The sequence below is a fragment of the Neocloeon triangulifer genome, unplaced genomic scaffold (assembly GCF_031216515.1).
Source record: "Neocloeon triangulifer isolate White Clay Creek 2 clone unplaced genomic scaffold, ASM3121651v1 ptg000012l, whole genome shotgun sequence".
In the NCBI taxonomy this organism is placed as follows: domain Eukaryota; kingdom Metazoa; phylum Arthropoda; class Insecta; order Ephemeroptera; family Baetidae; genus Neocloeon; species Neocloeon triangulifer.
This window is the reverse complement of record NW_026775554.1, coordinates 19,000,554-19,026,477: the sequence shown is the minus strand read 5'-3', so window position 1 is coordinate 19,026,477 and position 25,924 is coordinate 19,000,554. Positions and strand designations below refer to the sequence as shown.

Here is a 25,924-nt window from a genome sequence, read left to right as displayed (position 1 = left end):
ATAAAAGCGACGTTGGTGCTAAAATTTGCTCATAACACGTTTTTTGATCCAGTAAGAAAGTGAGCCATGATAATCGTGTAAGTTAAATTATATATTCATTGCACATTTAAAGGGATAATTGTCAACATTTTTCTATAGATTGATATGCTTGTTAGCTTCAAGCTTGGCCCTGAATTTTGGCAACTTGGTGAGGCAGAATGATTTTATTCCGACAATGAACGTCACCAAAGTCCTGGCGCATCCTCATTTTCACGTCGACCGCGTCAGTGTTGAGGGAAATCACACGTTCATCGCCAGGTCGTTTGAGGACAAATTAGGCGCGGTGCACAGGGAAAATATTGAAATTGTCACAATCGAGGAAAAATATACCGAGTTTGAAGGCATCGACGACTACCTGGACGATTTGACTTTGCCCGGAGAATTTATTGAAGAAGAAAGTTCGGAGACCGCTTTTATCGACACTTGCCGTGTTATCGAAAGCAAAGACACGCGCGTTAAGCGATACTGTGATTATGAAAGATGCTGCACTCTGGTACTTATATTTATTTAGCTACAATATAATTATGTAAAAGTTATACTGCTCTCCCTAATTTCAGGTGGACAATAACTACTGCTTATTTGGAACTTCCGAAGGCAAATTGTATTTCCAAGTGGGCTTTAAGTACTACCTCTGCAAAATGTGCCCCGACAGAATCAGATTCAGGTTCCGGGCGCGCATGCCGGGAGTTTACGTTTTGCGATTTGTGACCCGCAAGGTGACGAAATTACAAAATTAAATAATGTGATTGATTATCCAAATTAAACTTTTCAAATAAAAATTTCAGGGTTCGTACGTTCTGGTTCTGCGGACATACAAGAAGTTTCAGGTGGTGTCCTTCTTGTGGCCGAGGACGGTCCACTTAGGAAGGGGGTTCAAGGTGTTCTTGATGGTTTACCCTGACAGCAAGTGCAGCTTGTTTGACTATTCATTCAGTTGGAGTTGTCTGGACGCTGCGAAGGTGTTAGACGGCAGCGTGTCGTCTTGCGACGGCGACTTCGGCGTCATTATGAGGATGAAGAACGTCGTTCTGGTAGAGCAGATGTCCGTCCTCAACGTCTGCAGATTCGTCAAGGTTGGCTCATGCACCTTCATCTAAACCACCGATTAAAGCGATCAAGTTAATTTGAAATAATTAAAAAATTATTTAATATTTATCTAAATATCTAGCAATTTGTCTTATTTTATTTTACTAAACTTTCATACTGTAATAAAACATAAATATTGTATCGTACTTTTCGCAACTTGCAAGATTTTAATTGAATATAAATTCGAGAACTGTTTGAGAACATTTCATTTGAAATTAAATATTAAAATTTGAAACTGGGAAAACGATTTACGACGCTATGCAAAAGTCATCATTCATTTCATAATATATAGGCACTCCTAAAATAAATAGATGTTGAAAACCATAAACAAATATTATTGTTTTTTTGTTATAACAATATTTTCAGCAGGGCAGACCTCATCAGTGTAGTTATTTCAGTCGGCCCGCGTAATTGGAAAATCGATGAATTTTCAAAAAATTTGTCTTCTTTTGATCAAAAGGACTTCTGATGGCCAATTTTTCAATATAATATTGCGTTTGTTTTCTTAGTTGCAAGCATTCAAAATATAATTAATCAAATTATTGATTTTTTTTAGGCCAAGATTCTGCTGTGATTGGCACTTGTTTGCTTTTCGCCATGTGTAACGGTAAAATATAAACTGCTATTTCAAATTCCTAATATTACACAAACAAGCTTGTCAATCAAACATGTTTTCGTTTTTCAGGCCAGTGGTTATTTATCCAACAATTCATTCACTATTAGGTGCTCAAGATTTGAATGGCATCTGCCTAGTTTGGTGTCAGTTTGCATTTTGGTCATGAGCAAAAAGAACGTCTCGAGTTTTCCCGCGTGGAAAACAAAAATCTCATCGGAGCCACTTCTGGAACCTCTGCCCACGCCACTGAGCACCCCGATCCAAAGTTCCAAGCGACCAGAAACCACACTGCTTTTAGTTTACTGGCTCTCAAAGATATTCGGTATTGCTCCATTGAGTTACGATGGAACCACAGAAAAATTAGTGCGGTCAAGAGCCAATGTTTTCTATAGGTATTATTGCAATAATTTTAATAGCATCCTTGGAAGATTCTGAATTGTGATCTTAATATTTTGCAGTGCTTTATTTATGTGCTTCAGCTTTGCTTTGTTGATTTTCCTTACACAGAGTGTGGCTCAGACAACACTGAACGAAGGAAAATTTGTGAGTGTAAAAAAAATCCAGCTGATAAATTGCTTATTTAATTATTAATTTTCAGTACGCCTATAACCTTTAATTTATTTTCCATATTTATTTCGATCTTATATTTTTAATTTAAAAAAAAAAATTATTCAATTTGTAACTTATGTAGCTACGCACTTTGGTTCATTTAAAAATTATTTTGATTTTTCTATGCTTCTTGCATAAAATATTTTAAAAACAGATTTTCCTAGATAAATGAAAATATTAATAATTCTGAGAGCAGATTAGTGGTCTGGAGCCAGTCCTTCTTGCCGCCCTCAACACATTGCAAATGGTGACTGCTATTTTTCGATCATCGGATGTTATGGACACGCTATCGATGCTATGGGGCTTGGACGTCGAATTGACTCCAGCGCGCGGTGGGCCAGTTTTATTTATAAGCTTGATACCCACTTTTCTTACAATTTTTGCAAGTCTTGCTGACATGATCACTTCATTTCTTGAAGAATTCGAGGACGCTTATTATGACACTTTGGTTTACACCTCGTACTATGTCAGTACAATAGCCGGTGCGCTGGTCGAGGCGCAGTTTTGCGTCGCTTGCCTCGCACTCCGATTTTGGGTTTGGAATACGAACCTCCGAATTAAAGTAAATTTTGCTTCATAATTCATAATATATACAAATAATTATATAACCGTATTTTTTTAATTTTATTTTTTTATTCTTTTAATTTTTTTTATTCTGTATAAAATATGGATACAATTTTTTAGTAAAAAAGATTATCGCTTTTGTTTGATGAGTTTAACAATAATAATACTGTTACCGCAATAAAATATTATCAAAGTGAATTTGAGAGAAAAATAGTTACATACTAAATTATAATATAATATAAAAATAATAAAGTTTTCCAAGTTTTCAATCAAATTAAATTAATAAACCAATAATAATTATAATATTTTACTAATAATATCTTTTTTTATAAATTTTGTTGTATATTTAGTCATTACGAAAGAATGGGGTTGGTGCGATGTACCGTCTGGAAGCGCTCAGATTAACCCACGCCAAGTTAATTTCAGCCTCCAAGGAGCTGGACGCTACCTTTGCTCCGCAGCTCCTCTTAGGCTGCACCCTTTCCTTTGTGGGCACGGTGCTGAATGCTTATTTCAGCGTAAATGGATTTTACCAAGGCGGCCGCGAGCAAGACGAAGCCAACGAGGTTTTGCAGAATGTCCAGTGGCTCTTCGTAGTCATGTATCTGTCGCGCATTTTCCTCCTCTGCTTTTCCACATCACGATTGGTGACCGAAGTAAAAACGATTCTATTAAGGACGTGAAGATAAATTACTTATAATTAAATTCATTTTTTTTAGCTTAAACAAACCGGTTGGCAGCTTTGTATACTCGGAGATCAAAGACTAGCAACAGAAATCAAAGCAGAGGCAATTTATTTTCTTTCGCTCATTTACTAAAAACAAAATTAATTGATCATTCTTAATTATTTTAGATTGAGCTTTTCCAGAGGCAGGTGATTGCCGCTCAGGTGGATTTCTCAGCGTGGGGAATCATTCCATTGGATTTTTCACTTCTATTTGCAGTAAAAATCAATTTTCAATCATTGTGTAAAAATAAAAATATATTTCCTGTACTTTAGATTGTCAGCACAACTACATCATATCTTCTAATTTTAATCCAATATCGGCCAAAATAAATAATTGAATCGGCTTAAGAGGAACCAATTGAGAAAAAATCATTCATTAGCCGTTTTTTTAGTTTTCTTGTGGGTACAAATAGAATTGAATATTAAAAAAAAAAGAAGAAGAAAACTACGTTAATCGCGCACGACTCCTTGTTGTTGTCATTTCTTCATTATATAGATGCAAATAAAAACATGCACCTTCTATCAACGCAAATTGTTATAAAATGTAATAGATTTACTGGTGAAAACTTGAAATCATATATGAGCCTCGTTGCAAATCAAAATGAAAAAATAAAGGACAACTGACCCCCCAAGGTGACCTGTGGTCTGCTGGCACTTAATTTGAAAACCTAGGATTTTGCTAAGCCCAATCTGTGCATTTTATTATTATGCATTATTTATAAAAAAAAAAGTAAAATTCCTCCTGATCGAAAACATTCATAACTTGGCTTGGCGCTCCTTGTCAATAATAATGTATCAAAAATCAAACTTTAATAAAAAAAGTATCAAAAATGTAATATAATATTCAAAATAGTTTTCTTAATGCTTTTGATGCTTTTTAATTTCCAGAGCTCATTTCATAAGTAATGCAGGACGCTAATTATTCCCTATACTCGCTTTGATGCAAGAATGCAAATTGACTTTGAAAAATGTGACTTGGCGAAACAAATTTATTTGTCTCGCCTCCATATATTATTCCGCGCCTGCGGGGAGGGGTGCAAACTGGGTCAGCAGAGCACAGCAGCCGTAACACAAAATTAAAATAATTTTACGCCAAATTGAAATTTTGAAATTAGTAAGATATATTTATATTAATGGAACATGGAACTCATTTTGTATGAGAATTGAGAATTTGCCAATTTTTCATGTTGCAATACAAATCTTAAAAAAACGTTCTCATAAAAGTATTTTAAGGTGCTTTTTTTATTGATCTTATTTTAACTGTGCTCAAGTGGTCAAGAACCTCCATACGTCTATTAAAAGCAGGCTGATATGCTCAAATTCAAAGAAAAAGTGTGAAGCTCGCCACAAAGTAAGTCTACGAATTTCGAGCGGCGTTCATGGGTGGGATTTTCCTGCCTCAAAAGGGCGAGAAAAACTCTCTCCCTCCGTGAGTGTCCCTCAGTCTTACAATGCTCAAAGAGTCATTGAAACTCGCAATACAAAAATTTTAAGCCTATGCATATAAATAACCTTTCCTTTATGAAAAACATACAGACGCTGAATAAATATGCATACAATTTATAAAACCGTCATCTTAATTCATGCCCTCAATGAGAGCAGAGTTATGAAGAGAGATGAGAGAAAGAATTCAAAAAGACCTTGCACTTGTGATGACATCAGAAGATCCTACTTCCATAATGCACTCAACTACCTCGTTTGGAAGTTATAATTTATATCACTAGAGTGTGACCCGTGCCTGGATATCTTTGCAATGTAGGCCGTTTGCACGTTGCAAGACGCATCGCGCTCAACAAAAACCTTAAAACCAAAGAAACAATTTAAATATTTCTTCCTTTTTTCAAATTGAGATATGAAATTTGAAAGAAAAATGAATAATAAGCGAAAAAAACCAAGGACTTCTCATTTGACTATGAATAAAATAAATTTAATATAACTCTTCCATCGGAGAGGAAAATTGAAAGGGAGCAAATTCGCTTGTCTTAGTGAAAAGAATAATTATAAATTGCAATTTTAAGAATTTTTAGAATTCAAGTTTTAATTGATATTTATTTTTTCTTTTTAAAACCCAAAGAACGTTGGAAGCAGCCAATTTTACACGTGCATGGGCAGGAAGGAAGTAATAATAGCCTTTGTTATTTCATTGCTGTTCTGTACCTATGGCAACTCAAATTGAGCTCAATCAAATCACGTGAGTGTGTGTGAAAAAATATATAACTCAATAATTACAATGCGGCAACAGGCACATTTAAAAAAAAAACAAAAACATGTGTCGCTGTTATTTATATACACCTTACAATTTCCATTCCAACACAACAATATAAAATCTTTGAAGTTAATTTATTTGTAGATCCCTGGCAAGCTGAAAAAATTTTACCGAAACTTTTATTCTAATGTTTGTGTACGTCTGACAGAGTTCTCTTTTCAGGTGGCTTCTGAAATTTTGTTTCGTTTGTTGCAAAGTCAAATTACCATCTCTTAATTTTCCTGATAACTTTTACAAAAAATATTTTGACACGCCTGGTGCAAATATTATCATCCCATTTTTCTCTCTTCATATAAATTACTTTATACTGTTGCTTTAAATTTGAGAGTTTTTCTATTTTATCTTGAGGGTGTATGTTTGAGGCAACAAGCAATATAATATGATAGTTATCAACGCCAAGAGTTGAAATAAAAATGCAGCAGCAATTGCAAAATCTAACCTTGGCTATTGAGTTGTGACTTGCTGACGGGGCAGAGCAGAAAACCAAAGAAAAGTCGCCAAAGCGGTGGCCTCCAGCACAGCCGCGCTTCATCTCATCCTTTTCAAGTTCGCGCTTACATGGATTTCAAGTTCACTGAGGCATAATCTATCGTGCTTTGCATCGCGAAAAGGGTGTGTAGCTGACGATAAGCAACACACCAGAGAGCAGCTTATTGCGACCACAGGCCCACGCTATTAAACGATAAAGCAAGATTTTTAAAATAAAAATAAAAACAATGTAATACTTTCAAAATACACTGACAAAAACACAACTAAATGAGATCGTATTGAATACTTTGGAAATTCCATCTATGCATAGACATATAGAATACTTTATAATTAAATTTGGAATATTTTAAGTTGTATTTCATTACAATTTGATTAATTACTCAACTATTAAGCCCAATGAAATAGAGTGATAGGCGCAAATTTTATTAACATTTAACCTCTATATCGTTATTAAATTTTATTGTTAAGGTGCATTAAAAATCTTTAATCGAACGCGCTGGCCAAACCGAGTCAATATTGAAAGTTGGATTCTTAGTGAAAATCTTGAATTAAATTTTTAACGTTTAACCGCTATTTCTTTTCTTTTAAGGAAACTGATTTTTCCAGATCACCAAGGAAATAACCTCTATAGGTTCGCACACATATTTAGCGAAAGTTTGCGACTGCACATTTGGGTGACTTTCAAGGGAGGAGGCGTGAGGAAGCGGTGGGGCGGCAGAACTCCACCCCTTCGTCTTCGGCACTCGCACACTCGTATTCACTCAATCGTTGGTCTGCCTCTCTGCAGTGCGAATCGCGTCCCCCGGCCAGCTGCTGCTCACCCTGGAGGAGAAAAAGAAATCCCTGCTCGGTGGCGGTGGCGGACGTTTTTTGCTGGACAACATGAAGAGCAAGTTGGAAATCGACAAGGTGATCGAGCAACTTCTCAACGCGAGGAAGAAATATGAGAAAACGCCGTCGACCACAAAAGAGGTAAGTTTAATCTGTTTTAGATTTAAATAATCTTGTTCCTTCAATTTACAAGTACTTTATGTTGCAAAAAAAGTGAGCATTGTTTTTTATATTCCATTACTTTTTTTAAGACATGGAAATATATTAGATTAGCAGCGCTCATATTTTTTGTTAATTAAAATACAATTAAATTTATTGCAACTATCTTGCGAAAATTTACTTTTTTTTCCACACTCCAGCATTTTTAAATACGGGTTTTGCACCTTCAAAATATACAAAATTATTCCAATACTATCTCTCAAATGCATTCCGCATTGAAATCTGAAACTATCCTCCTCGTGTTTCCTGCATCCTAACGTTTGTAGTTGGCAAGCGACATTAAGAGGGTATGCAACTCGCTGTGCTCTAGTGCATGACTTAAAGCATAACCGGCTCTTTCTGCAGGGGCAATGAAAAAGACACTCGTTCCCATTTGTATAGAAACGTCACGCTGCACCCAACGAACATCTTATTTTATTCCTCCCTTATTTATTTGTGTGCCATCAGTTGTCAGTTGAATGAATGGCATGCTATACTTGTGTGTCGCAATGTTTTCACAAAGCCTTGCCCTCTTTCTGTGAGATTTTATTCCAGTATAGTGCGAGACGGAAAATCATGATAATAAAACCATGTCAGAAATCGAGAGCAACGAACGGAAACTTAATTTATATTTTACCTTTCCGGCTGTTTTATCTCAATTTAAAAATCTGTAAAAATAGGGCCGAGAATTTTGTTTTATTAATATTTATTTTTCCTTAATTCTATGAGCACCTTTAGAATCAAAGAATCTGTTAGAAAATAAAATGCAAATTTGTGGATTATTTAAAACATTTCAAGAGTGTTCGCTTTGGTACTCTGCACTCTTTGCTTTTATTTACTGGCAATAAAATTTTTATTGGCACGCAAGCGGCATGATTATCTTGATGTCGAGAACTGTGGCAGCCTTTTGCATCTCATTTCATCCACTTCAGACAAACCATTTAAAATTTAACTGATTTAAATTGCGCCGCAAAGCTCAAAAGAATTGATTCCGTCTGTGTTCTCCTATCACTGAATTTATTCTGGCGTTTCATGAATATGGTAATTTCCACTGCGACTAAAAAAATAATAAGCTTTTGTAAGTTATGAACGCTTCAAGCTGGGTGAATATTTGGAAATAATCATTACATTTTCTTAGCTGCAAAATTGTGAAACCGTTAAGTGATATTGATAAAATATTTAAAAAGTCGGGTAGAGGAAGAAATATATTTTACTCTAACTAAAATTTAAGAATAGAAAAGCATTGAAATATAAAAAACTCATTGCTCGTTGATGGAAATTGAAGGGGGTTTGTTAAGTTTTATTTTCAAACTTGCTCATTATTTAATTGATTCAATTGTTGAAGTTGGAATAGTTCAATACTTTGGTCTTCCTATCCGCCAGCCAGACAGAGACGAGGGTGAATTTATTTCGGATGACCTACTAACCACTACTTACAAGAGTAGCTTTTTGTTATCCTTGCTCCTCTTATTCTCTTTCTCGTCTTTATCGGCCGAAGAGTTTTGTGTTTTCCTTTCTCGCTCTCGCAACGAGAGACCCCCTCTCAAGATCAAGAAGCCCTGCTGGTGCACGCCAAACGTTCGCGTGTGATTCGAATTCTGAAGCTTACATTATATAAATGACCGTTTGGCTCTGATCTAATTAAGCCGCGCAATCACGCAAAATTAGCGCTCAAGCGTGGCGCGGATTTCCACGAGCAAACTTTTTAATTGGATCGACCTTGGCCCCTGGAATAAATTGCTGCGGCGCTTTTCGCGTGGGATTCCGTGTTTTTTGTGTGCGGATTGGGGTAATTCTAAGCACGTCATAAAAATTATGATATTCTCTGCACGCTTGCATAATGATTACAAATTGCAGAGGTGTAATTGCGACGAGCCGTATAATAACACACACGCGCCCTTGGCACTGGCTTCTTCGTCAGGGACCTTGGTACCAAGCGAGGAGTCAAGTTTAGGTTGTGGAGCGTTTGTTTGGTTTCCCTTTCTCGGCAAATAAGTTGTTAGCATTATTTAACATGGAAAATTAGACTCTTAATGCTATTGCATGCAAGGTCTCTAATAAACAAACATAAAAGGACACAAAATCAATTTTAATTTTTGGTGAAATTAAAATTACCAAATGATATGGAAATTTAACTAATTCATAACCTACAATTACAATTAAACGTAATCGTGTTTACTGAGGCTAAAAATATTTAATAAATGCGGTAATTTTAAATAAAAATGAAAAAATTGCTTTGAATAATTTTTCCAAAGTACAACGGTTTCCTCTAAGATGCTTTGATAATATATAAATTTAATTTTAATGATATTAAAATGGAAAAAAAATGCAAATTTATTTGACGAGAAAAAAGATTATTAATTTAATTAGAGTAATTATTTAAATTAGTTTAATAGTTTTACAATTTCTGTTGATTTTTATTTTAGCATTTATGTAATTAGTGAAGGGGAAGAAGTATAATTTTTCCCTAGCTTAATGGAAATACATTCGACAAAAATAATAATAATTAGCAATTTTAGTTTTGTGTTACATCAAAATTCTTTTATTTCAATTACTCATACTTTTAATAAAATTCCTGTTTCTCTCTTTGAAGTTTTTCCAAGCTTTATCATTTTGTTCTAAAATGTGCTTTTGAGGCTAGTATTTTTCATAAATAACTTTTTGCCAAATTTTATGTAACCAATAATAGCAGATAATTTCTGGATTTTTCAATGAAAAAACTTCTTGTACTTTACTATAGTATATCTTATAGCATAAAGTTTCAGCCCTTATTTAGCACACAACCCGTTGTGATTACGTGGCAAAAACTTATAATTCTTGTCCATTTCACTTTCTCCCTTCGCAAGCCAATAAATCCAAAACTTTCTGCGCGATATGATGCTAGTGCATGGAGTTGAGCATGAGTTTGACCCAAATCGTGTGTGATTCGCAGCTGTCGGCGCGTCTCAGCGAGAGCACGATTCGCCAAATGATCGCCGCGTGCCGCGAGGTGACGATGGAGCAGCCTGTGTTGCTGGAACTCGAGGCGCCCGTGCACATAGTTGGGGACATCCACGGGCAGTACCTCGACTTGCTACGTCACTTCGACAAGCTGGGCTACCCGCCGGACTCCAACTACCTATTCCTCGGTGACTACGTCGACAGGTGAGATACCATTTTTTTTTCAATGGATTCGACTCGTGTCTATTTTTGGCCTTTCAAACTGTATTTTTCAAACAAAGCACCGTGCGAAGCTTTGCAATTTGAATGGCGTGCAACATAAAATAATATATAAGCGCGTGACAACGATCAAACAAACTCTCCTCGTGATGGATTTTCCCACTGAATAGCTTCATTTATTGAATCCATTCAGAAGGCGTGTTTTTATTGCCAGAGCTTATGACGCACGACGACGGGAATGTTTGGAAGATTTTACCAACGCTTTTGGTAGATTGATGTGTTTGCCTATAAATCGCGGAGGCCGGAGGGCTATAAAATGTACCGAAACATGTAATACATTTATTTGTAATTTTTGTTTGAATGAGGAATGTATGAAAATGCAGAATGGGACGCTTGAAAATGTGAATGAATTTTATAAATAGTCATTTCAAATACTTGAAATGGAACTCAAAGAGAGTATATCAAATTTGTTGTTGTAATATTACATGCAGATAACTTCCATACGTTTAAATTATATAATTAAGTGATAACAAATGTTTTAAAATTTTTATTTTGTAGAGATGAATATGAATTTTTATAAAAGATTAAAAAATTCAATGCAAAATAAGTTTTAACTTAATTAAATAATTACATAAAAAATACATTATTCATTTTAGCTTCAAAAAGAGTTATAATAATCAAAGTGGTTTTAAATAAGTAGTTAATAAATGATACATGCTTTATTATTAAAACTTTAAACTAATATAATGATGTGCGTAATTAAGCACAACAGGATATTACAAAATCTTACTTAACAAATATAATTATAAGGACAATAAGATGATTTTCAACTATATACTTCACCATTTTAAATAAAGGTGAAAATTTGGGGAAATTAGACATTAATCCTATTCCCTAATTTCTTCTGTCTTTTCATGAACATATAGGATCAAAATTAAAAATGAAAAGGTTCCATAATGTTTCCTTGCAAGCCTATTTTTGGCGAAAAACGGGAAAAGGCTTTTGCGTCGCGAGTCAAAACACACATGCACACAATGACGCACTGAAGAGGGTGAAAGACCAGAAAGCAGAAAGAGCGAGGGTCGCGTGAATATTTAAATCAGGCCCTAGAAAGCTTTCCCAAGAAGTTGAGAAGTGACGTCACGGAATTCGTGCCGCGCCAAAGAAACACAAATCTCGCGTGCACGTCGGACGGACACACAATCGCTTTTTCATTCTGGCCAAACGGAGGGCAATCGTGCGCGAGCGATTTTCCCCGACGCGCTAACATGATTATAATGTGACGTCACCGATTTAATATTTGCATGCCCGATGGCAGTTTTCGCGCCTCATTGTGCGCGATTTCGGAGGACAAGGTCGGCAGACTATTTGTGTAAATTGAGTCCTCTCGCCAGGTGCCACCAATTGTGTCCCGTGACCCGCTCGTTTGTCTATTTGGAGGTCAAGAAATGTGTGTCTGTGCAAAAATTAGTTTCGCGCAAATTGCATTCCGTGCTGCCACGAGTCAACTGGGAAATCAGTCTGAATAATTCCTCCCACACTCACGGCCCGAGTGCTGATTAATTATTCAGATCGCAGAAGAGGCTCTTTACCTCCAGCTTGCGCCCTCGTTTTCTTAGAGTGCAGTTTGCAAACATTCCTCATCCATCAGCTCAAATAATTAAATTTCAATCTCTTACCCCGAAAGTTAACTAAAATTATTGAAATTCTTTTATTAATTAAATGCATTGTTTCGGAAGGAAATTTTAAAAGAAGTTGATGAGGTGATAAAAAATTTGAAGTTTATAATTTCAGGCACATTTTTACTTTATTTGAAATCTCATTTTTAATGTTTAGTGTTCTTACTTGATGTTTTATTTTCTTATTATTTCTATCTAGACGGAAATAATCCTTGGAAAAAGAATTTATTTGGTTAATTGATGATGGGCAATAATAACATAATAGAATGAAATATTAATAAATTTTGCCTCAATAACTTGCGATTAGTTTACCTCTTGCATTAATAAAAAATCTAATAAATGCTCAAGAAGAAAAAAATAAAATTGAATCCTTTGGCCATTTTCTCATTTTGTTCTCCTTGTCAAGAGGACTTCTCGCTCGATCTAGTCTTAAAAAACAAAGCACGCAGTGAACTGATGGTAAGACGATTAATTGGAAAAAGAAAAGGGGTGTATTGATCACCTCCTGTTGTGGTCGTAAATTTTGCTTCCACTCAATTAATCTATTTCAGAGGCACACTCGTCTCGCTTCACATATCCCGCAGCTAATCGTCTTCTTGTTGAATGCGCGTGCATACGAGGACCAAAACGTTTTTTCCTCCCATGGGAAAATATTTGCTCTCTAATTGAAAGGAAACTTCCACAAATTGCCCTTCAATAACTTTTTTCAAGGCCCTCTTCTATTGCTTCAATCCTGTTGCTTGAACCAAACAAAATATTTCATCTCATTTGAGAAGTTAAAATATAATCTCTGGGTGCAATTTGCGCAGAGAAAATCTTGCAAGTTTCGCAATTATTTTCCCGAGGATTACAATTTTTACTGCAAGACAGTGTAATTCTGACTACCAAACACATGCAGATAATGACGCAGAGCCGCAGTCTTCTTGAATTAAACAAGAGTCGATGTGATAAAAAGATCTCATTATTATTCTTGGTTCAGAGCCAGGATGTAATATTATGAATAAAAAGGAAAGAAAGGAGCAAAGATTGTTCCGACGTCAGAATATACTGGAATATTATCATGAAATATTCCGTTTCTTTGGAGAATCATTAAGATGTTTGCTCAACTTTGGATTGCTCTCTCCAATAGTGAAAAATTGTGTATAAATAGTAATAAATGGGAATGACAGTATTCTTGGTTACTAAAATATACAAATATTTGTAATATTGTCAGCACCAAAATCAACAATTTTTTTTATTATTCAGTCATCTAAAATAATATTAACATGAAAAACTACATTTCTCTTTCATTGGTACATTCATACAATAAATTAAAAAATTTCAATCCCTGTACAGCCAGTTAGAATAAATTAAATACAGTGATTAAATTTAAAAATGGTTACTAATTCAAGATAATTAAGATAAAATAAAATACACAAATAAAATTATATCTCATTCTAAATAACAATATTTTAATTAGAAATTTTCCCTCTGAAACGATTTAAGAACAATTTAATCTCTCTTTTTAGTAACATTTTTTTTTTTTTTTTTTTTAACTCCAAACCGGTAATGACCTGAATAAACACACTTTTCACTAACAAATAAATCAAGTTTTATGAAAATGTCAATAAATTCCATGGTTTTTCTTATAAAGCAATATAAAAATCAGTTGGAAAATCTTCTCTGGCTTTTATTTGGTCATTCGATCCTTGCTCTAAAATGTTTCGTCAAGAAAGCTCTGCGGGTTAGTTTCTCCGACTGTGGTGCATGAAAATTTCGATCGGCCGCGAGCTCAAAGCCACCCTCTCTCTCACAATCACACCCTCCAACCACCCGTCCGCCCACACCAGCAGCTATTTCCAGCTGAGGCCATAATTGAGAATGCCCGAATCAAATCCGTTCTTTCCGGCGCCTCACCACCACTAATGAGAACGATGGTAATATAAAAATTTTATGATTCGCTCTGGCAACTGACGTTGCAATTAAAAAACTCGCATCACAACTCTTGTGGCACGGGCCTGTCTGTTAAAATGAATCGTTGGAAAGGCGGCCGTTTTTACTCCTGCCTTTAAAAGCCTTTCGTGATTCTGCTTTTGACGCGTTGACAGTTTGCTACTATGTTGGTTAATTTGAAAGTACACATATGTCAATTCCGCAACTTTTCCGACAGGTTCCGTGCCACTTCTAAAAAACATTATTTTCTTTTATGGATTTTCATGCCTTTTTACCCTACATAAAAACTATATTGTTTAGAAAATATTCGTTTGCAAAAAAAAATTAGCTAAAAAAAATTAATTGAGGAAACTGAAGTGCTGACCTTTTGTTGCGAGACCAACATACCGCATAAGTGCCCTTTCTGAGCAAATAAACGGCCGTTTAGAAAATTGTTTTCCTCGGCTGTTGCTGGCACTCTTGCCAAACCATTTCATTTGCTGTGTAATAACGCAGCCTTTAAAACGTTTTTGTCCTAAGCGTCCTCGCCCTCTCCAGCCAAATAAAATTTTATGGTTATTAAGACTACTGAAATGGTGCCCAAACCGAAACAAATTCCATAATTTGACAGAACATTAAATTTTTACAAATATGGCATCATTCACAATTATTATTTAATTCTCAGAGTAAATTTTTAAAATTAAGTTAGTTCTTTTAATTGTTTTTTAATTATGTAAACAAATAGATAAACTTTCATTTTATCTTCAGGATAGAAAAATTGACGTTTTTTATCTTAATTATTTTCATTATTTGGACTGAAAAAAAAAACTAAATAAATTTGGTAGAAATTAATTTCTAGAAGAGAAAATAAATTTTGGCTCAACTATGAAATTCGGAATTCCATTACTCGAAAGTTGACGAACGCATTCATCCCTCTGGATCTAATGATTCTAATCAATCATTCAGAGTGCAGGTTAGCTCACGAGTAATCAGGCAAATTCGAGAAGTTTCCTGCTCATTTTGGTCCTTGATAGGATGACGGGGCTTAATTTGCTCAAGTGTGCGAGGCGTTTCGGCGCATCTGCGGTCATTTTGGATCTTTCCCAGTGAGAAGCCCGAGGGTCGTGCCCGAAGCGAGTGTCGCATTAAATTCCGCAATTCCCTTGCTGCCGAGGGCGCCGCGTGTGTGCCATTTAAAGGGTGTTATTGTGGTGCCGGTGCTAATCCCGCCGAGTGCGGCCCGACACGTCCGTTCTGCCCTGTCCGCGCACCTCTCCCTGGAGCGAACCGAAATTGTTATTAAAGTTGGCGACCCGCAAGCTGCTGTTCGTTAGCACTTCACGCCGCTTAATTAAATATTTTCATGGCGCTCGTTCGCGTGCCTGCGGCCCACTAATATTTTATAGGCGTGTTGGCTTGGGAAAAAAGGTGCGTTGTCGTCATAATTGAAAAATGCCATTTGCATCTGCAATTAGATTAACTACTTATTATCGATCTTTGTATTATGAACAATTATTTAAAACAATATAGATTTTTCAATTATTAAATGATTTTCTTCTGCCTATGAAAAAGGTTTCAGACTGTTGCAGATAGCATTAATTTACATTGCTCATTTATAATAAAAAAATTCAACACTTTTTCCTTCAAAAACGTATACTTTGGAAATTTAGCAATATTTTCACAGAATTATTATGGTAAATTTGCAAATTTCAACAAATTGATTACATTTCGCTATTGATTGTAGACTTTCAAAATCAGCATTCTTTGGTTCCTTTTTCTAAGTTCTTTTGGTTTTGTTTTTGTAGACAACTTTTCTCGTCAATTATCATAACTATCGCTCACTTCACTTTAACAATAAGTTACAACTGCGCAGTTTTGCTCTTACCATATTCAAGGACATAACAATTTTCTTATAGCTTTTTGCTTTTTCATAACATGCATCTCTTTAATGTGATTGCACTTCCCATTCACTGCGGGGAATAAGACGAGTTAAGTGTATAAACTACGGTATCCAGGAATCAATTCATTTGTGAAACAGAGAAGGTCAGATAGAGCGATTCTCTGGGCGCGTGTCACGCATTTGGAAAGCGAGACGGCTCGGGTGGAAAATCCCATTTCCCTTTGCGACAGCCAATTTTGCAACTGTCCAGCCAAAGACGCGCTCGTCAATTCTATCTTGCGCTCCATTTGAATTTGCGCTCGAATTATTTCCTCCTCGCTCCAAATGTAGCGCATTATGCAAAGAGACACACCACACAAATATATATAAACGTGAGACTCTGCGTTTTGCACAGAATAATTTGAATAATAAAACACGCTCTCTCCCAGCACAGCCAGACAAATATACAAAACACACAACATTGCTCGCAATATAACACACCCTATCACGCGCTTGCTCGGCAGGCAAAACACATTACGTGTGTGCTTCATGGGCACACATTATTTTCGTCCTCATTATTATGGCAACCTGCGACAGTTTATTTTATTTACAATCCCTCTGCGATGGAAAATAGCAAAGCAAAGTTTATTTTTATGTATTTTTGGCGACGCGCTCAGAGGAAATTTCAATAGGAAAACGGCCGTTTATACATTTATTTTCTTGGCTAGCGGACAATTTTTTGTTTGAAATAAACTACAAAGAACGCTACAAGTTGAATTACGTTTTACTTTTTATTATTGCCCACATGCAACCGTGTGTAAATTCCTGGAAATTATCTTGCTCTGTAAGGAGAGAGTAAAATTATGTTATTATTTTTGATTGCGCTGACAGCAATCGTCAGACAAACAAATTAATGCGGTGAAATATTTTTTTTTTTTTTAGTCCAGGAAGTTCTGGAATACTCTGATAGTCATTTATTTAAGTGCAGTTTAGCAGCATTCAGTTTTTTTTGTTCTTTTCAAAACAAATTGGCATCTTGATAAAGCTGAATGAAACTAATATTTCCGTTCATATTTTTCAAAATATATTCATTTTTTGCTGCATTGTCGAGTTGAAAAAAATAAGCTTCAATTTACCCAATCTGGATGGTACAATTTTTCATAAAAGAAATATTTTATTGGAAAATCAAAAATACAATTATACACCTTCTGCTGCAGCTTTTCATGAGACAAAATTTTTTACAGAATTGAAAAAACGAAGAACTTACTTTTCTCCTTTCAAATCTAATACCCACATCATTTTTTTAAAATAAGTTTTTCTCTTGAATGAATTTTACTATCATAATTTTTTTATTTTCATTTCTGATTTCTGTCTTGTGACAAGAAGTTTCTTGTTTGAATACTTTATATATTTGACATTATAAAATATAATTTAAACACTGAAAAATCGCTAATATAGTTATTAGCACGCAGAAGAAAGTATCATATGATAAAAAATTCTGTTTTTTTTTTCAACAAAAAACACTGTCTCTATTTTAAACTGTTTGCTTCATTTAAAGAAAAGTTTTGCAACACGGCATAAATTTAATCGCCTCTTTTACTACCGCTTTTGCTCATTAAAACTTCCTCGTGCAAGCTTTGTTTTGGCTCATCAATTAGGCGCCGAGGTATAAAATTCCGCAAAAGTTCAGCAACACATAGCGCTCGTCGTTTACCTTAGCAGGAAACGCAATGTCAAGAGACAAAGCGAAAGACAAATGATAATTTTATTCACAACCTCGCAAAGGCGTAATTTCATTTGCAGCACGAAGCGGCTTTTTTGCCGACCAACTTTTGATTCACCTGCAATTATAAACAGCAGCCTTGAAATGTCCCCTGTGTGTAAATTTAATGTCGGGGCCGAAAGCGTTTTGCTTTGGAGGTTAGCGAATCGGAATGCAACCCACGCTGCTTTTGCCGTCGGTGAATGGAAAAGTGAGAAAGAGTGCGCGTGTTTGTGTTAACGAAAGCCAACGGGCAAAAAAAAAGCTGTTGCTGGGGCTGTGCAAACCGCAGAACAAGCTGAGCGATTCCCATGGGCAGAAATATCGTGTCATATGCATGGCAAAAGTGAACTTCGAATGGAAAAGTTTTCAGCTTTGACATTTTATTTTTCTTCAGATAAAACGCTAGAAAATTCTGTTCAGCTGCTGAGCATGCTGGGTGGAAATGACGGGAATAAAAAATCTCCAAGTTTGAGAATCTTGTCATTTTTTTATGAAGTAGAAAGTTAGGGAACTTGATTTCATTTTTTTTTAAATAAATTTTTCTTCGTAATGATCCATGATTCATCTATTTATTTATTTATTCTCCATTCGATACAGTCATGAGTCATGAATACAGCAAAAAAACTATACAGAAAAAGTACAGAAAAAGCTGAAAATACATTTTAAAAAGAGACATACTGTTAATAAAGGGTGAAGGGTGAATAAAATCTGAACAAAAAATAAAGAATTTGCAGTAATTAAAAAAAATATCATTTTAATAGTGATTTTTTTTTATATAAATTGTTAGCAAAAAACAGCGTAAAGGAGTTTAACGTTTCAATTTCACGCCCATGAAATCCAATGGGCAAATGGTCTAGTAGTCAGACGTCGATTCTGTCTGAATTTTATTCCCTATGCTGACCCAGTTCGCTCAGCTCCTCATCTCAGAGTGCAGGGCTATGAATATCCCACGAGTTTTATTACTCTGCCGACTTTTTGCCCAACTTTTTCGGTAGAAGTGCCCTTTTATGGCTGGTTGATTTATTGAAAAAACACGCACTCGCCCCTTTTTGTCATTCGCTGCCCATTAAGCATCCCTTTATCGTCCCTAGCCTATAGGGGTGACCGTCAGACACACTGCTTCCTATTCCTAATCTCATCCCTCAGCACTTTATTACATTTCCCCAGATTTATTATCCTTGCCCAGTTCTGCAAGCCGATGACTAAAAAAAAAATGATTACACTAAATCAATTAAAAAATCGTTTTATTCGTTTTATTGATTCTTTTTTGTTGTAAAGAAATAATATTCAGAGCTGGATTTTCATTATTATATTTTTATTTTGTCACATTTATATGATTTATTATTACGGCGCGCATGTGTTTTGAGTTAGCTATTTTTAAATAATTGTGAAACTTTTCACCCCGTAAAAAAAAAACTTTTGAAACGCCCAGCGTTCATCTTTTTGCTCCTCTCTGCTCTCTCGTGGACGCAAAACCGATCCGAATATATACATTTCACGGCTGATGTAGCAGGGAGAGAATCGATATCTGCAGAGCGGGCCGCAGCTTTATCACGTGGGGCAGCGTTTATTTAGCATTGTTGCGAATTCCTCCTAGATGAGCATGTGGCCTCCCTCCTTCTCTTTTACTCGATTTCGCCTCTACTACACAACAACCCTTTCTCACTCCACTAACCGAACTGCGGCAAAACGATCAATCAGAGGCTGGACGTTGATGCAGTGCGAGGCGAATTCAAGTTGGGAAGAAAAAGTAAACTGGCGAAATAAAATTTCTGCCCAATTTGCCTCCCTCTTATTGCTCCCCCGCTGCGCAAATTTTCAGCCCTCCTCGTGCTGCGGAGGAATTTTATTTCGCTGCTGCGTAGGCTCGCTAATCACAATCACTACAGGCACGCGTGGAAAGTGGCTTTTCGCAGAAGTGCGCTCTTCATTTGTGGCGAAACGACGGCCTCTTGTTTTTGGCTGTGCAAGATTGGGAGAAGCGCAGGGGAAACAAATTGCTTAACGAGGAGAAGTCGACGGAGCGTGCGAAAATTTATGCGTTCCACTGGAATTAGGGAGCTTCAAATGGAAATGTCAAAGTTGAAGTTGGGAAAAATAGCTTGGAAAATTCTTTTACAATTTCTGCAAAAAAGATATTGCATTTTGAAATGAAATTATTCTATTGGGATTTTATCTGAACCGAGCAATAAATTTCTCTGTTTTAAGAATAAATTTGCAAGCTTTTAAGCATTTTCTAACACATAAATTTAATGCACTCTTCAAATGGAAAAAAAGCCAGGTTCTAATTTCAAAACAATTTTTGAAATTTTTATTAATATAGCAAAATAGGATTTTATCTGTGTTGGGAATTTTTCAAATCTGAATTCTGAAAACAAAACATTGTCTAAAATTTTCTTTAAGGAAAGTCTAATGGCGCAAATTGTTTAAGCTTTCTGAAGTTAAAAACATTTAATTAGGATTGTGAATAAAATCTTATGATTTTTATTGATGATTCCAAAGTAGGAAACTTTTTACAAAAAAGACAATAATTTGAAAATATTTTTTCCATTTGTTTCAGAGGGAAGTATTCTCTGGAGACGATATGCTTGCTCATGGCTTACAAGATAAAATATCCAAAGAACTTTTTCCTCCTGCGCGGCAACCACGAGTGCGCCAGTATTAACAGGTAAGCAACTGGAGCGCGAACCATTTTTCAAAAAGGCTGAACACAACTTTTGACAGGATTTACGGCTTTTACGACGAATGCAAACGGAGGTACTCAGTGAAACTGTGGAAGACCTTCACAGACCTTTTCAACTGCCTGCCAATAGGTAAGATATTCCGCATCCCCGCACACGGTGCGAGAGTAAATAAGAGCATAAAAATTTAAGTCTCTCTTTTCGTTTGCGCAGCTGCCATCATCGAGGGAACAATTTTCTGCATGCACGGCGGCTTATCTCCGGAACTAACAGACTTAAAACAGGTACGTTGGCAGCTTATTTGCATACGAAGACACTTTGCCGTCAAATACACCCTAGGATAAAAACTAGCTCATCGATTTTTTGATACAGAGATAAATTATTTCTAGCCTTTGCAAGAGTTCACCACTCTCCCTGTTAATTTGCATAGTAAAAATGAAATTGGAAAATACGCATAAAGGATTTCCATCAAAAAATAAATCTAGCATATTAATTAATTCATCGTGTATACCTGTACGTCTTTAATTATTAATAATCAATTAGTTAAAATAAATGAAGAATCTATAAAAGTTCTTTAAATTGGAAAAATTTATTTTCAGAAAATATTTAATTTGTTAAAAAAAATCAGCTTATTATTTTTGTGTGTGTTTAGATCAGGGCAATTACGCGACCGGTGAACGTCCCTGACAGTGGCCTTTTGTGCGACCTTCTCTGGTCCGACCCTGACGAGGTGAGCTGCGTATAATAATCGACGTTGCGTGAGAAACTTTTTGATCGCAGCGCGTTAGAATTCTCTAATTAAGCAGTAGATTTGAAATGGACTTTTTGCCGCAGCGCGTGTCTGGCTGGGCCCCTAACGACCGGGGAGTGAGTTACGTTTTTGGAGGCGAGGTGGTGCGCAATTTCCTACAGCAGCACGATCTCAGCCTCATCGTGAGGGCTCACCAAGTGGTCGAGGATGGCTACCAGGTAAAAAAGTTTGACCAGAAGTCGAATGTATAATTTTTTTAATGCAATTGCTTCAAAATTAAATTAATACAGTTCCTGATTAGTTGGACAAAATCAATTATGCACACGTCAAAGTCATTTTGCAGTCACGCGTTCCCAGCGAGAATTGCATTATTTTAATTCGGCCTTCACGGGACGCGAGTTTCATTAATTGTATTTACGATTCAAATTATTCCGGCGCATGCAGCTCTGAAAATTTAATTTGCTCGTCACGAAACGAGCTAATGCTTAGGCAATTTGCTCCGCGCGTCTGACGAGCGGGTTGCAGAACTTTGTTTTGGCAGGCGCTCAAGCCAAATTTATTGTTTATATCGTTTATATTAAAATCAATTTTTTTTTTAAATTTACTATTAAAATTTTAAAAGATAAATATTGTAATGTATTGTGAATTGACGCAATTTCGAACGATTTCCAGTTTTTCCAACAACGTTCTCTGGTAACACTATTTTCTGCCCCTAACTATTGCGGAGAATTCGATAACGCCGGCGCTGTGATGGGAGTATCAGAGGATCTCACTTGCTGGTTCAGTGTACTGCCGGTAATAATTGATGCACTTTCCATCGATTTCCGAGCCCTCATTAAAATAATGCTTTCCTTCTTTTCAGCCCGACAAGAAGAAAGTTTTCATCAAATACTACAAGTAGAGCGCATTCCACTTCAGTTGATGACAATGAGGATTGGGAAACCAGATTTTCATTCCATCAATGATTTTTTATTTTTATCAAAATCTTGTTGAAAAGTATACTAAGTTGTGAACCTAGTCTTTTATTCAATTAACAATTAACGTGTAAGTTTAAACCGTAAATTAATGCATTTTGTGCCAAACGCAAGCACATTTTAATTGTAAAAGCACCAAAAGCATTTACACCTATAGTTTTCATTGATTCGGTGAATCTTTCCGAATAATTTGCTGTGGGAGTTTGTGGGCAAAAAAGTGTTAATGTGATATAAAAAAAAACAGTACATAGTGCTTTCATATTTAAATTAAAGGACAAAATATTGTAAAATGCACCCTTGACTAGAAAATTATTTGTAAATCATTTTTTGAACAGGATTTCTTTTTCTATCAGTTGGTGTTAGGAAAATAATGCTGCTCCAAACATTTAGAGAATCCACAGTGTCTTAGAGTGCTATAACTGTGATTAGTGTATAAACAACAAAGTAGTAAATAATTTTGCCGCAGAAGAGCATGAGAAAGTTGGAGAATAACACACTTTCTTGCTCTTAATATCGACGAACAAATTAAATTAGTCCAGACGTAATAACGATACAGAAAAGCAAAGCGTAATTTAACACCACAGAAATGTTATAACTTGTAGTAAAAATGCTTGATTAACCAAATCGTGCACGCTTTAATCAGTATAAGTATTGTATCGATTTTTGAAATATCTTTGAATAAAAGTAACAAGTTTTCTCTCAAACCGTCTCTCTATTGACTCAACCAATCCCATTTTTCACTCAACTTAATTCAAACTACACTTTAAATTTTTAATTTCCAGTTTTTTAATAAATGAACAGAAAAAATTTAATACACATATTCCGTGAAACCTCTCAACTGATATAATTATTATACAGCTGTCAAAATTTTACAATGATGAATTCAAATTTTCTGGAAGGTTGCCAATTTAATTTTAATGAAGCACCCAGGCCTGGAATCAGGCAGAGGCTCCAACCCTTCTTGGGTTTTTGCACCTCCAGCAATAACAACCATCATTGCGTTATCCTTCATTCCATTGGCCACTTTTAGGCACGAATTGACAACACGAGCTCTTTCCTTTTCGGAATCTGTACTTACTTGCAAGTGGGTGACTACCAGGTCGAACTTTTCTACGTTGCGGCAGGTGTTCTTTACCACTTTATAATTGCTTTCTGAAGTGTAGCCATGAGAGCCAGGCTTGATTACATCTTGGACTGATTCAAGAGGATGCTCAGTGTACTTTTGGTACATCTCCATGACCTTGGGCGTTGAAAAGACACCAACTGAAAATTTAATCTTAATAAATTTGCGATTAAAACACCTGTGCAAAATTAACCTTTTTTCTTTTTGCCCGCAATTGTAAATAAACTTGAGGCTTCCATCACTCTGAGGACTTCAGGTTGAGGCACATCGATGTCCACCGTTTTGTAATGCACCTCTTGCTCTTCAGCCTCAAGTTTTTCATCTTCTTTCTCCTCTTCTTCAATCCTCAGCATTTCTTTCTTTGCCTTTTCTACGCCCAGCTTCTCCTCCTCAAAATGCTTCAGATCAAAACCCAGCACAGAGTCGCCAAACTCGAGAGCTGTGTTCAACTTTCAATAAAAATTTCCAACATAAAATTGCTACATTTACATTTAGTCAGCTTGAACTGGATCAGCTTGAGCGCAGAAGCTGCGTCTTCGACCGAGTCGTGTCCAAATCCATCCTGAATTTTTCCTCCCAAAAACGTTTCGTACAAAGTTTTTAGTTTTGTTTTCCTCTTGCGTACTCCATGCAAGTTGAAGACCACACTTGAATCAATGCAATAGGGATGGAACATCTATAAAAAATTAAATTCATTTATGGCATATGTTCTACTTTTCAAACCAAACCTGCATTGCGTGCAAATCGCTGTTCAAAGATTGACCAACTAGGATGGCATCAGGTGGCAGCAACGCTCTAATGTCTCTTTGAACGTCGGCCAACCTCGTCTTCACTCCAACCATCATCTGCAAAGCAATATTGTATTTTTGTATGCATTTTACAATTAGTGACTATTTTGATTTACTCACTTGTTTAGTGATGCCAGAAAAGCGAGTGAGATAATTGATGATCTTGTTGTACGGCATTACGAGAGTTTCATAAACAAGCTCATGTTTTTCATTTACGATGGACACGCGGGTGAGCTCGTTGAGCCGTGAAGTTGTCATGCACATTTCACAATCCAAGCCAAACATCGGAGAGGATGGAGTAATCTGATGTTAAGACCTTTTTAAATCAAATAAACAAATAATTGGGAGAAAACAAACCTCAGCATATTTATCCTTTGTCATCACATAGTGTCCGTATCGATACGCCATTTCTCCCAAAGGCATTGGGAAATTTTCCTCCAGCATTTGAGAGGGAGACAGGAGAAGTTGCACTCGAGAAAACTTGTCCGTTGGGGGCAGGACTGATACCTTGGGAGGTGGTGGTGGTGGTAAAGGTGGTGGCAAAGCTAGGGCTGTCCGTGGCTCTTTCACTTCTTGGGCAATGTCCAGGGTGACTGTAGTTTTCACCACTCCTACTGGGAAGGCAGTTCGAAACATTTTCGACTTCATCTCAGCCTCTCTACTTCCATAATCTAAAAATTAACAATTTTTTTTACATTTATCCAGAGTAAAAAAAATTAAACGCTCACTCAAGAATATGGCGCGGCACGATCTGGTAGACAGGGGAACAAGTGAGAAATCATCAACAATATTTCTGTTGTAAGTTTCTGATTCGACAAGTTCTACTGCATCTGGAAAAGTCTCTTCGAAACTCTTGTGGGCACTTTTCCCGACTGGCAAATTCAGGAGGCTTCCGTAGCCCACGCCCTCCAGAATCACAACAACAACTTGACTGACTTTGCCGTGTCGGTCTAAGTGGCACCAGCGGTTATGGTCTTGGAAAACATGATTGCCCACCAGTCCGAAGAGAACCAGCTGCTGGACGTCACCCAGCAAAAGTGGAATTCGGTTGGCTGGTGGAACCTCCAGGGAGGCTGCTTTTCCATTTTCCCTCAGCCAAAACCTTGGTTGGTCCTGATGAGCAATGGTAATTTTTTCATGTCAAAATTAGGACTTAGCAATTACCTTGAGAAACTTTTTCCTCTCGCTCAAAGATTGCTTCAACTTTTTGTATTCCTCGCCGGTCAGTTGCTCCTTCCTTTCCGCAATCGCTCCATTTTTAATTTTGGCTGCGTTCATCACTTCAATGATTTCCTGGTGAAAAGAGGTATAATTAATTAATTCAAATTTTTGGTGCTCAAAACTAAGAAATATAAGCCAGGTAAAAACAATTCCATCCACGATAATTTTAGCTACTGACCTTTTTAATCAAATCTCGATTTCCTCTGTTGTTTTGCAGCTTCTTTCGCTTTTTTTTGGGAGGCCCTGCAGGAGGCTTGTTTGCCTGCGGTCCAAAAGTGTTGCAAATTATTTGAAAATATTTTAAAACGCAAATAAAAATGAATAAATTTAATTTTCATGGAAATTCTGATTTTAATTCCGGCCCTCACCTGTCTTTGCTTGTCATTCGCCAAGGCAATGTTGAAAAAGGCCTCGAGTTTCCTTTTCCGATTTTGCAAGCGGAATTCTTTCTTAGATTGTGCAGATTTCTGAATTTTCTCCATTGTCATTTTTCATCTCCAGCACGTGGCTGTCGTTTTACTCGGCATGTTTTGATATTTTTTTTTCACCAAGTTCCCCTATGGCTTGC

The 25,924-nt window shown here is 36.3% G+C and overlaps 4 protein-coding genes across 5 annotated transcripts; 3 read left to right on the top strand and 1 right to left on the bottom strand.

Moving 5' to 3' along the window:
* The first annotated feature begins 12 nt into the window (after positions 1-12).
* Positions 13-1,437, top strand: LOC132198358 (uncharacterized). The gene is made up of 4 exons (XM_059622349.1): positions 13-77; positions 139-532; positions 597-755; positions 825-1,437. The coding sequence occupies exons 1-4, from the start codon at positions 67-69 to the stop codon at positions 1,134-1,136; spliced, it is 876 nt and encodes a 291-aa protein (XP_059478332.1). The 5' UTR covers positions 13-66; the 3' UTR covers positions 1,137-1,437.
* Positions 1,438-1,691: 254 nt separating this feature from the next.
* Positions 1,692-4,323, top strand: LOC132197848 (uncharacterized). Of its 2 annotated transcripts, XM_059621425.1 has the most exons (8): positions 1,692-1,732; positions 1,811-2,133; positions 2,200-2,284; positions 2,547-2,912; positions 3,265-3,570; positions 3,634-3,702; positions 3,768-3,857; positions 3,915-4,323. In XM_059621425.1, exons 2-8 carry the CDS (start codon positions 1,904-1,906, stop codon positions 3,969-3,971), a joined length of 1,203 nt encoding a protein of 400 aa, XP_059477408.1. In that variant the 5' UTR covers positions 1,692-1,732; positions 1,811-1,903; the 3' UTR covers positions 3,972-4,323. The 2 variants fall into 2 exon arrangements, with proteins under 2 accessions (XP_059477408.1, XP_059477409.1); XM_059621426.1 differs by lacking the exon at positions 1,692-1,732 and having other exon boundaries at positions 1,776-2,133.
* Positions 4,324-7,174: 2,851 nt separating this feature from the next.
* Positions 7,175-22,922, top strand: LOC132197853 (serine/threonine-protein phosphatase alpha-2 isoform-like). Its single transcript, XM_059621432.1, has 9 exons — positions 7,175-7,368; positions 10,358-10,569; positions 20,379-20,486; positions 20,543-20,631; positions 20,713-20,783; positions 21,152-21,229; positions 21,334-21,468; positions 21,923-22,045; positions 22,113-22,922. The coding sequence occupies exons 1-9, from the start codon at positions 7,279-7,281 to the stop codon at positions 22,149-22,151; spliced, it is 945 nt and encodes a 314-aa protein (XP_059477415.1). The 5' UTR covers positions 7,175-7,278; the 3' UTR covers positions 22,152-22,922.
* LOC132197846 (uncharacterized) lies at positions 22,255-25,908 on the bottom strand. The gene is made up of 10 exons (XM_059621423.1): positions 25,725-25,908; positions 25,535-25,618; positions 25,300-25,428; positions 24,864-25,248; positions 24,493-24,806; positions 24,256-24,438; positions 24,076-24,192; positions 23,837-24,023; positions 23,541-23,786; positions 22,255-23,487 (listed from the first exon to the last, which is right to left on the bottom strand). The coding sequence occupies exons 1-10, from the start codon at positions 25,842-25,844 to the stop codon at positions 23,108-23,110; spliced, it is 2,145 nt and encodes a 714-aa protein (XP_059477406.1). The 5' UTR covers positions 25,845-25,908; the 3' UTR covers positions 22,255-23,107.
* Positions 25,909-25,924: the final 16 nt, after the last annotated feature.

Coding starts and splice junctions, on each gene's coding strand:
- LOC132197848 (XM_059621425.1), top strand. CDS start 1,904: ATGAGCAAAAAGAACGTCTCGAGTTTTCCCGCGTGGAAAACAAAAATC. Junction 3,571..3,633: donor CATCACGATTGGTGACCGAA/GTAAAAACGATT, acceptor CATTTTTTTTAG/CTTAAACAAACCGGTTGGCA. Junction 3,703..3,767: donor CAACAGAAATCAAAGCAGAG/GCAATTTATTTT, acceptor TAATTATTTTAG/ATTGAGCTTTTCCAGAGGCA.
- LOC132197853 (XM_059621432.1), top strand. CDS start 7,279: ATGAAGAGCAAGTTGGAAATCGACAAGGTGATCGAGCAACTTCTCAAC. Junction 7,369..10,357: donor CGCCGTCGACCACAAAAGAG/GTAAGTTTAATC, acceptor TGTGATTCGCAG/CTGTCGGCGCGTCTCAGCGA. Junction 20,632..20,712: donor TTTCAACTGCCTGCCAATAG/GTAAGATATTCC, acceptor TCGTTTGCGCAG/CTGCCATCATCGAGGGAACA.
- LOC132198358 (XM_059622349.1), top strand. Junction 533..596: donor ATGAAAGATGCTGCACTCTG/GTACTTATATTT, acceptor CCCTAATTTCAG/GTGGACAATAACTACTGCTT. Junction 756..824: donor TGCGATTTGTGACCCGCAAG/GTGACGAAATTA, acceptor TAAAAATTTCAG/GGTTCGTACGTTCTGGTTCT.
- LOC132197846 (XM_059621423.1), bottom strand. CDS start 25,844: ATGACAATGGAGAAAATTCAGAAATCTGCACAATCTAAGAAAGAATTC. Junction 25,619..25,724: donor CGAATGACAAGCAAAGACAG/GTGAGGGCCGGA, acceptor TTTGGACCGCAG/GCAAACAAGCCTCCTGCAGG. Junction 25,249..25,299: donor AGAGGAAAAAGTTTCTCAAG/GTAATTGCTAAG, acceptor ATTGCTCATCAG/GACCAACCAAGGTTTTGGCT.